Source organism: Sinocyclocheilus grahami, unplaced genomic scaffold, assembly GCF_001515645.1.
Source record: "Sinocyclocheilus grahami isolate Dianchi unplaced genomic scaffold, SAMN03320097.WGS_v1.1 scaffold1127.1, whole genome shotgun sequence".
NCBI classification, from domain to species: domain Eukaryota; kingdom Metazoa; phylum Chordata; class Actinopteri; order Cypriniformes; family Cyprinidae; genus Sinocyclocheilus; species Sinocyclocheilus grahami.
The window spans coordinates 42,279-53,983 of NW_015506306.1; the positions used below are offsets into that span (position 1 = coordinate 42,279).

At 34.9% G+C, this 11,705-nt stretch overlaps 1 protein-coding gene across 1 annotated transcript in view; it reads left to right on the top strand.

Moving 5' to 3' along the window:
* LOC107567068 (testis-expressed sequence 264 protein-like) overlaps nt 1-11,705 on the top strand; it is a gene marked incomplete at its 5' end in the record, with an annotated part of 61,409 nt that overhangs the window by 39,995 nt on the left and 9,709 nt on the right. Inside the window, one exon of the mRNA XM_016252661.1 lies at nt 7,385-7,565. Coding sequence (XP_016108147.1) covers nt 7,385-7,565 — 181 coding nt within the window. The remainder of the gene's footprint in view (nt 1-7,384; nt 7,566-11,705) is intronic.

Below are 11,705 nucleotides of genomic sequence, written 5' to 3' on the forward strand. Positions count from 1 at the left end.
CCACCTGCTGGCAGAGAGTGAATCTGCGTCTCATTCAGCTCGTCTGCTGTTTCTGTTTCATGCAGATATTTTTCATGCATAGTTTCACAAAACTGAAGTCAAACCATTCTGTTTTTGCTTCAAATTTAGAAATGATACACAATCTAATTTAGATTAAAAACTGCTCATGTTGCATGTACGCAGCATCTTTGTTTGGATCATGATTAAAATGCAGTGGTTGCCTCTGATTTTAAATTGTAAGAGCACAGACAAAGACTTAGTTTGTTTATATGAAGATATTTATTTTATTTGTGTTACTTATTTATTTGATTTGGAGCTTGTTTTAAATTTTTAATTTAGTTTTGTTGTTTACATTTACATTAAATTTAAATTTTGTTATTTAGCAAACGCTTTTATTCAAGGCGACTAACAAATGAGGACAATAGAAGCAATCAAAACCAACAAAAGAGCAATAATATGCAAGTGCTATATTAGTTTATTATTATAGTTATATTTGAATTTCACAAAGAAACGCACAGTATTTTGTCTATGCAATAATAAAAGGACACATTTAATTTATAATTTGTCTTAAATCTCATTTTGTTAAAAAACAATTGTGAATCGAATCGTGAAATCAAAATCGTGAATCGAATCGTGAGTTGAGTGAATCGTTACATCCCTAGTATTACTCATTGTATTCATTATTATGTATTATTAATACTGCATTATGTGATGATCCTCATTTGAGGGACTCTTTCAGTATATTGTAATGAATAAAGAAGACCCATTTATACTGTGTTAAAAAAAGCCATGTTATTTGCAAAACTAAATTAACTTGTATATTACTGTACTGAAGCCAGAGCAAATAATTAAAATATTATCTGAAAAGTATTAACTTTAGGTTTATCTGCCCACTATTAGTGTAATGATAGATATATAAACCTGAAGACAGACACATTCAATTTATTTGTATAGCGCTTTTCACAATAAATATTTCGTAATAATAGTGATTTTACTGTTCACGTTTAAATGTTCTCTATAAATGTATAATAACTTAAATTATTTTTTTCAATTCCCACAGACCCCCATAACCCACTTGCTTGAAACCCTCTAGAACCCTTATTTGAAACCCCTGTGTAGAATGACTTGTGGGAGTAAAAATGAAACAGGCTATTTATATTCACAAGGGCATTGACATACAGCTCCATCTTGAACACCTCACTTGTTACCTTGGTTTTTGTGGTTTAATGGCAGTTGGTTAGTGGGAGGGAAAATGGGTGTCCTTTTAGACTTTCTGTGCCTCTGCTTTTATTTTTTTTATGCTAATGTTTCTTCTTTCATTCTTCTTTTTTTTTCCAGGGCTGTATGTTTTATTCCATTATTATTTATGTTTACTTGTCATCCAGAGACACATCTGTTCCAGACACCCTCAACTCTCAAGTGAAAAGTAATGCTTAAAAGCAAGCACGTAGAGGTTTATTCCAATTGATTTCAAAACTATTCTTACTGCTGTCGTGACAGTGATGGCCCTGAGTGAACCCAGGACAACTTTTCGTTTCTGTCATTCACAAGTTTAACGTGTCTCGAAGTGAATTTTTATTTATTTATGTATTTAGTTTTGGAAGGATTTGATGAGAGTGCTTTAAAGATGAAAGCTGTTTCACATATATCGCATGTGCTCTACTGTGCTACACACTTTAGACAGCTTGATCTATAAAGGAGTAATTGGCCTGGATTCATAGCGGGAATACAGGGATCTATCAGGAGACATTGACTTTCTCTGCACAAATCCCACCTGTCGATGGGAAATGAATTGCCTCTTCTTGGACAGGTATCAAATCATCATGACCTGTTTGATGTAAGCTTGTTTCAGCATGTATAGACGTTTCTAATTGATATACCATTACACTTAATGAATAGAGTTGGGCCAATGCTTAGTGGGTAACTATTGACACATTGGAGATGTAGTGCTTATGTGGATGTCACAGGATCAAGTCTGGCCTACAATGTTTCTTGATTATATTTCTACTTGATCTCTTTTTACACTAAATATGACAGATATAGAGACCTGTATTGCCTATCTCTAAGATGGTCAGACTGGTCTGATTTGATTGTTTTATAATATGGATGCACGATACATCGGTACCATATTGTTTATTGGCCGATATTAGAGCTTTTTTTCTTTATTGTACAGGTTCATATTAGATAAATACGGTAGCTGCCGAAATTGGATATTTAACTCTGCATGTAGATTACCTTTGTCTTCAGCTAATGCTCAATAAAGTTAATCTTTAAAAATGAATAATTTAATAAACTGTTAAATGTGATCTTTAACAAATCTCTTAATAAATATCAATTGTTTTATACTAGACATGCCTAAATTCTATTTAAAGTTAATTTTAGTTGATTTATTTTTAATTTAGATCAAATAATATAGACTTTATACCATTTATTAATTATTTGCCATAACATGATCCAGGTTCGAGTCCCCAGTTGCTTTCTGTCTGCTTTGTACTGCCCAAATAAGTGTGCAAAATGGCATAATGAGGATAAAAAATATTTCCCATAACATGAAACTAATTATCAATTAATCTATTTCAGCCATATGTTTAATATTGGTGCATCCTTATTTTATTGGGATGGGAGCCGAGCTGGCTGACTAGTTAAACCATTTAGACGTCAGCATGGCCTGGCTTGGGAGCCCAGCTAAACTATCTTAAAAGAACTGCAAACCACCTGGCTGCTTAAAGTGTGTGGCACCATGACTTGCTTAATTCTAACTTGAAGTTGATGCTATTGTAACTGACAACTGTGCTGCTGTTCTGTAGAATTCACTTTGAGAGAAAAAGCCCCGTCAGTCGAGCTCTCATGATTGCTTGCTCTTATAAACCGGACTCTTTTCATCCTGCTGAGGAGGTGATGTTTCCCTTTCATTATCTCCTGATTGCACCCCGTCTAGCTCAGGGTAAGTGGAGTCATATGGACTCGTCGTTGGACTGGGTAACACTCGCCCTGCGGCCACCACAGAGGGTGTGGATTCACATACAAAAGAGCAACAAGGAAAATGGAGCATCGTCTCTGTGTAATTAAAACTGTTCATGCCGGAAGCATACTTTTAATTATAATGGGCCTGGTTAATCTAGTGGCTAGTTATTGATTTATTTTTATGATGGACGTGAAATGAAGATATTCAACATAATAAAGGAGCTCTGAGAGATGGATGATGCTGGAACCGCCAGGTGTTATTTATATATGGATTTTGGTTTCTCAGCAGTGCGTTCAAAATGATACAGGTGCCTTATCATAGAAGTGTGTGTGATATGTAAACATTGTAGTGTTATCCGCTTGACTTTATTTTATATTGCATTTTTATATTGCATTGCATTGCATTTGCTAAGCATCACAACCCATCCAGAATATCATAGAAATCTGTGTAAATGTATGCTTTCCTTTTAAAGATTCTACATTTTCAGTAGTGCTGCAAAATTTATTAAAACCTTTAATAATGTTTTTTACCAGTGTTTAAAAGCTATAAAGTTATACTGATCATTTAAGGGCAATGTTTTGAAGTGAAACTTAACAGACCTTACTCCACACTAGTTTTATTCCCCATCTTTTTAATGAGTTTTTCTGTACTTGACAGTGCAATTTACAAGCCGCGATCATATGAGCTGATATATCAGTCGCAAAGGATATTGAGGTCTTGGGTCAATTACCTGTTAAAGTGCAATATTACTTGTTTTCCCCATGGCAGCTACAGAAGCGCTAACAAAGACAGTCAACGTTATCACAAAGACTACCTGCTCAGAGCACCGCTGGCTCTTTCATACCTAGCGTGCATGTTGGTATTTTACTCTTTGCTTTATTAATCATTATTATGACATCTCATAGTAATTAGATTCATTATTAGATTATACGACATGCATGAAAAGTGTGAAAGGTGTTTAAAATTCCATTTTTTTTAAATATTGGACTGCTAAGTGCTTGTTGTCTGACAGAAAGTGTCGCTCTGAGCCTTGATGGAGAGCACAAGCTGTTACACTAATGAGGTGTCTGGAAGGTAGTTATTACTGCAGTGCTAGTTGACGCAGTTGATGAACAGCAATCAGATGGCACTACTATAAGAGACTGAAAGCTTTGAAAGGATCATAGTTGACATGTTTCGAACTTATAACCTATATATATAATACATTAATGCTTAGTCTTGATGGTAAAGGAACTAAAGCGTTACAGACAGATTTGTGCAGTTTGCTTAGTCTTATTTCTCGCTTTGGTGCCATCATTGTTTTGACATTGTTTTCATGGGGGCCGACTGTGTGGAGTGGATTGTCTTTGTTTTTTCCTCTCGCACTCATTATCGCTCCTGGTTCAAGAAGATTTGGTCTCATTTGCATGTGCGCCCCTAAGGGCTGCAGTCTTTGTGTATCAGGTGATTCATACTGCTTAGAGCAGGACTCTTTTTCTGAGGATTAGAATACAACCATTCAATTAGCAATGAGCAAAGAGAACAGTGAAACTGATAAACATCTTCAACTCAGCATTACTCTTCAGTCTTTTTACAGTATTCTTGAGATGGGGTATATATCATTTCAAATAAAGAAATTGCCAAAAAGCCTACTTTGAAGCCTATTTTGAAGATATACATATACATATTTTTTGGTAACACTTTCATTTTTCCTTGTTACATAAGTAATATACACATATTACATGTTACATAAATTATGTATAATTATATCAATAAATTATATTAAATTATACATACATAAATTGTATATAATATATTTTATAAAGCTAGTCATATATTTTTTTGGTTGGTAATACTTTAATTTTTTTCTTATGTTACGTAAATTATGTATAATTACATGCAACAAACCCTAAACCAATCCCTCATCCTAACCCTAACCATATAGTAAGTACATGTAGTTAATTAATATAACTTAATTTTTTTTTCAATTCACTGTAACAAGGACACCGTAAAATAAAGTGTAACCTGAATTTGTTTTCATAAAATTTAATAAAAATGATTATTCAGACTAATATTTTTCGGTTCTTTAAAGGAACACTGCACTATTTTTGAAAATAGGCTCATTTTCCAACTGCCCTTGAGTTAAACAGTTGAGTTTTACCGTTTTCAAATCCATTCAGCCGATCTCCAGGTCTGGCGGTAGCACTTTTAGCTGTAGCTTAGCATAGATCATTGAATCTGATTAGACCATTAGCATCTCGCTCAAAAGAGTTTCTATATTTTTCCTATTTAAAACTGGACTCTTCTGTAGTTACATAATTCTTGACTCTTCTGCAGCTGCGTAATATCATTGCGCCTGCTGCACCCATGGTACGGCAGCAAAGTTCCTTGATTATTACGCTGGAATGAGAGTATAGTTCCTAGCCATAGCGGCCTAGAAAATCGCAACTTTTCATTTTTTGTCAGTCTTAGTACACGATGTAACTACAGAAGAGTCAAGTTTTAAATAGGAAAAATATAGAAACTCTTTGGTCATTTTTGAGCAAGATGCTAACGGTCTAATCAGATTCAATGATCTATGCTAAGCTACAGCTAAAAGTGCTACCGCCAGAACTGGAGATCGGCTGAATGGATTCGAAAACGGTAAAACTCAACTGTTTAACTCTAGGGGAGTTGGAAAATGAGCCTATTTTCAAAAATAGTGGAGTGTTCCTTTAACATTTTGCCACTTAAACGGTTTGTCTCTGTAAGAAAATGTAATGGTTTTATAATGATTGTTTAAAATCTTATCAAGTTATTCTGTTAATGAATAGCGTGTGTCTGTTAGGTTCACCTGTGCATATTTGTACATATGTGTTTGTTTCCATCTGTACCTTGTTTTATTATGGCACTTGTAATTTCTATGGGCCTTAAACGGCGTTACTGTATCAAAACAAAGCTCTCAGCATGAAGAGGCAGTACTATTATGGAAGCACAGTTCTATCCTGAGGGCTCGGTGGGACATAACATCCTCCATGTATATAAATATATTTCAAATCATTCACAGTGCAAAAGAATATTGCAGCTCTGTCAGATGTTGCTATAGCATCTGCATTTTTATTACCATACATTGCAAAGAATTTTCTGCACATGTATTCTGATTCTATATGGGGAAACCTTAATGATGTTTTATGGCATGTCATATCCAATATTCATATATTCTTACTTTATTCTTATTTGAATGTATTCTGAAACAATAAGCTTCTAGTTGTTGGTTACATGTGAGCTTTATGATATACATTATTATATGACATCTAAAAATAAAACAAGTGACAGTGGTTTATTCACATCTAAATGTGTTTGACCTCTTGCTTAAACATGCTAGAGCTGTTCTATCTAAATATAATAGTCCCGAATGTCTTAACTTTAGTTCATGATTTCACGCTTAGCGATTTTATTTGCGCAACAGCTTGATCAGCTTGCTGTTTTGCATTGTTCTTTGAGATCATTACAGTGGCATTTGGTCTTATCCCTAATGAGGCCGCTTCATTAAATGCAGACTAATTGGTGTAAACTCCTGCCTAGTCCAGCTGCAAATTTGTCAAAAGGCTGGTGTGTTTGATCAGTAAAGGTCTGACCTAAGTTTGATTCTAATGAGGTGGGACATCATTGAAGGTCTTTTGCAGAGGACAGTGTCATTCCCTTCTTAGCAATAATGAACAGAAATAATTAATACTGTGCGATAGCAGGACTGAAAGGTTGGAATGTATTAATAGAAGGTTCTATCTAGCTTTCCTCAATGGGGTGTCGGTTAGAACACACTAGATTCGATCAGTTTCAAGCAAAAAGGGTTTATTGCTTACAATCCTTGGTGATGCATAACACAGCAGCACACAGGCTTCACAGCTTACAAGTGTGTATGGATGTGTGTGGTATTTGCTTATTGACGCACACTTTGCACACACACAGTCCCGCTCGCACCTTCTGCTGAATCAGTCTTTCTGCTGATGACGACAGATGTAAAATAGCGCATGCACACAGAACTCTGCCTTTCTAACAACTACTGAATGTATTAAAGAGAAAATAACTTGGTGCCACCACTAATTTTTCAACCCATGTTTTGTTGTTTATATAGTTATTATGTTGCCAAAAATGATTATAATAGCCGAATCATGTTGGCCAACAGTTTAATAGCCTCTGTGGATGGAGTTGAAATGCATGAGAAATTTACAGTTAAAATGCAGGAAAGTTTTTTTCCAATGGACTCAAAAAACAAAAAACAAAAAAAAACCTAACAATTTTCACAAGTCTTTCATTTCTTTATATATTTAAATGAGAATTTCATTCATTATTCATTCATTCCTCTGTGGTTTCAGCACTGCAGGACTGCAGTATGTATGCATGACTTGTGACATTGTGAGTATGCAACATTAATCATCTTTCTCTCTTTTTTCTTCTTAGGAAAGGTGTCTGAATGCGTACCCATTCCTGGAGATATACAAAGGTGATCTGATCCATTACATGTGTCCTTTGGAGAATCAGGTGGACTTCTGTGTGCCTGAACTGCTTGAGAAGAAAACATCTGATGACACTGAGGAAACAGTGGAGCATAAAGATGCTGATGTCACAGAGTCAGCGGCGGGTATGTTACTATACTCATCGGCCCAGTATAAGGATGAGAGTTTAGGATTGATGCCGGTTCGTTCATTACTCATCTGCTATTTTAAATAAGCATGGGCTTTGTTTAACCTGTTGTGAGATTGTGAGATAAATTTGAGGTTTTAACAGAACAGTAATAACAAATCATATATGCAGTTCTTGTTTGTATTTCTTGAGGTCTTGCGTAGTTTTAGTATTGATTATTTTTGATGATGATGATGATGAAAATAATAACAATTTTCTTCATCAAAACTAATCCGTATGAATTTTCTTTAAAAATAGCCCAAAAAGTTAAATAAAAAAATCAAGTAAAATTAAAAAATGTAATGTTTAAATTAAAAAAATTGTCTAAATGCATTATTCCACAGCAAATTGAAATAAATTGTATTCAGTGAATATTGTAGTAGAGTAGTTTTAGTATTGCTTATTTTTGATGATGATTATTTAATGATTATAATAATAATAATAATTATTATTATTACTGTTGTTGTTGTTATTATTAATCACATTCATCTTCATCATGATCATTAATAATCAGTATGAATTTACTTTAAAAAAAGTTAATTAAAAAAATATTCCAGTAAAATGAAAACATTTTTTAATATTTATTTTAAATTATTTTAATATTAAATATTTTTGTATTAAATTGAGAGAGTATTCATTTTCTTTTTATATTATTATAGCATTATAACATTTATATTAATTAATTGTAATTGTATGATCCAAAGCACATCATTTCAAGGCTCTGATGCATATATTAAATATTACATGCATTAAAGTGTGAAAAAAATGCAGACATTCCATTAATGGAAACAAACGTCATGAAAATCAATCCATAACAATTCTCAGTAAGAGCTGTGTCTTGATTCTCATCCCTTGCTCAGTAGTCTAGCAAAGGAAAATAGCAGTTGTTTCTTTATGCAGATTGCTTATTCTATTGCCATGTTCAATGTCCAGTTCTTCAGTCACCCCAGATGTTATAAATCTGTCAGAACCTGCCAGCAATATTAAAACGGCATGCGAGTGTTTGCATGAATGTGTTCATGAGGTGCATTTATTCCAGAGCAGTTGCACAGTAGTCACACCTTGTCTGCCGTATTATGTTTCTGTTGTGAGCTGACAAGCTCTGTGAAACTGAGAAAAATGAAAGCGCACGGCTCAGTTGATCACAATTCACTCTGTGGTCAGTAAAACAAATGGCTGTGAAGATTGATGCTAAAGTCCGAGGGCTGTTTTCTGCTCTGCACAGCTAAACAGAGTCATTAGTCCAGCGGGACAACAGCTAAACTCAGTGTGTGTGTGTGTGCACCTGCAGCTCTCTTAATTAAAGGCCGTTCAATCACTACTGCTCAGCTGGATCTGACAAGTGCAGGTTGTGAATCAAACTCCTTCGTTTGGGGGATTACAGGGCAGTTCAGCACATCTCTCTTTCACTCTCTCTCTTTCTCCATCCATTCCTTTCTCTTTTGTCTCTTAGCTACTTTAACATGACCCGAAGAACTTTAGATTTACGCACTGAGAAATGTATCCCTCAGTGCTTGGATTTCAGTGTGGGTATTTCAGTGGACGCATTCAGTGAGTTCGATGTGAACATGCAGTGACCTTTGGTCAATACCACATGCAAAGGCAGTATATAAGTGTGCAGCTGTTCGCAATGTGCTTTCACACTAAAGGCATTTCAGCTATATACATAGGGACTGGAACCATATTTATATTAATGCCCTTTTATTAATAATATACCCTTATCTATCTATCATCTATCTATCTATCTATCTATCGAAATATATGTGTGTATATATATATATATATATATATATATATATAGTCACCTTGGAATTATAATATTCTATCTGCATTCTGAGCAGTTTCGAGATATTGAGCTTCATAGTTTTTGAATTCAATATAGTGATATGGGGAACACGTCTCTTTCATACATCAGTCCCAAAATGTACACAACTTTAAAAAAAAAAATCACCTAATATAAGTAAGTTGTCACAGAATAAGAATATGTTAATAATTCAATTTTGACAAAAATGGGAGATAGAACCTTATAATTGCAAGGTGACGATATACAGTATATATTACATTTAAAAAAAATAAATCTGTATATGGTATTTTTGCACTGTTACAGTTAGTGATGGGCTCACTTTCCATCATACTTTCTTTTACTGTACCTATAATTACGTAGTCCTGTCCTCTTTCAAAATCCTTTTCGTCTGAAACATTTTACTGAACAAAAATCCTGAAGCTCGGCTAACAATCCCACTCGACCCAATTTAGAAACTAATTCAGGCAAATGCAATTTAAAAGGCTCTCCTTGGAAATATATAGTTGAGATTTCAAATCATTTGGAGAGCCTGGACTCCAATTCTACTACTAGAAGGTATTTCCCACATATCAAATATTTGACCTGTTAGTGCCAAATCTGTATATATATTTAACTGTGCACTGAAATTTGAGTGGCCCTTCATATATGTTGAATAAGTGATTAATAAAGAGATACTAATGTTTACATAACAAAAACTATTTTTTTTAAATATAAAACGTATGTATTATACATGTACAGTACCCACTGTATATATAGTCATGTGAAAAAGTTAGGACACCCTATTGAATTCCATGGTTTTCTGTGTCAGGGCACCATAAAAAAAATATCTGGTCCTTGGCATGTCTTAAATTTAGGATAATAAATCCTCAGATGAACAACAACACGACATATTGCACTGGGTCATTGTTTTTTTTAGCAAAAAAAAGCCAAGATGGAAAAGCCATGTGTGACAAAATTAGGACCTTTCTGTTAACATAGGAATTAAGAGGGTAAGTAACGGTCAGGCACTGTTAATCATTAATTAACAGATCATCGGCAAGTGTGAGCAGCTCTATAAAAGCAGAAGTTTTGGCAGTTTGCTGGTCTGGAGCCTTCAGGTGTGTGTTAACACAATGCCAAGAAGGAAAGATATCAGCAATGATCAAGCAATTGTTTCTGCCATCAATCTGAGAAGAGTAAAATGGCCATTTCCAAACAATTTGAAGTCCATCATTCTACAGTGAGGAAGTTTATTCGCAAGTGGAAGACAAACAGACACCAATCCTCCCAGAAGTGGGTGTCCCAGGAAATTCACCCCAAGAACAGACCGTGTAATGCTCAGAGAAATGGCAGACAACCCAATAATTTCACCGCAGACTCTACAGGCCTCAGTTAACATGTTAAATGATAAAGTTCATGACAGTTCAATTAGAAAAATATGGGACAAGTGTATGGCATATTTGGAAGGCTTGCCATAAGAAAGCCTCTTCTCTCTAAATAAACATGGCAGCACGGTTTAGGTTTGCAAAGTTGCTTCTGAACAAACCATAAGACTTCTAGAACAATGTCCTTTGAACAGATGAGACCAAAGTGAAGATGTTTGGCCATAATGCACAGTGCCATGTTTAGTGAAAACCTAAAGGGCATATCAGCACACACACCTCATGCCAAAAGTCAAGCATGCTGGTGGAGGGCTGATGATTTTGGGCTTGTCTTGTAGCCACAGGACCTGGGCACCTCACAGTCATTGAATCAACCATGAACTCCATCCGTCCGACAGCTAAAGTTGGGCCAAAATTGGGTCATGCAACAGGATAATGATCCCAAGCACACCAGGAAATCTACAACAGAACGGCTGAAAATAAAAGAATCAAGGGGTTGCAGCAGTCCAGTCAAAGTCCAGACCTCATCCTGACTGAAATGCTGTGGCGAGAGCTGTGCATAAACAAATGCCCACAAACCTCAATAAACCTGAGCAATGTTGTAAAGAAGAGTGAGCCACAATTCCTCCGGAACGATGTGAAAGACTGATAAAGTCATACAGAAAATGATTACTTCAAGTTATTGCTTCTAAAAGTGGATCTACAGGCAATTTAATCATAGGGTGTCCTAATTTTGTCACACATGGCTTTTCCGTCTTGGCTTTATTTTTGTTAAATAAATAATGACACAGTGAAATATGTCATGTGTTGTTGTTTATCTGAGGTTTTATTTTCCTAAATTTAAGACATGCCAAGGACCAGATAATTTTTTTATTATTTCCTGATACAGAAAACCATGGAATTCAATAGGGTGTCCTAACTTTTTCACATGACT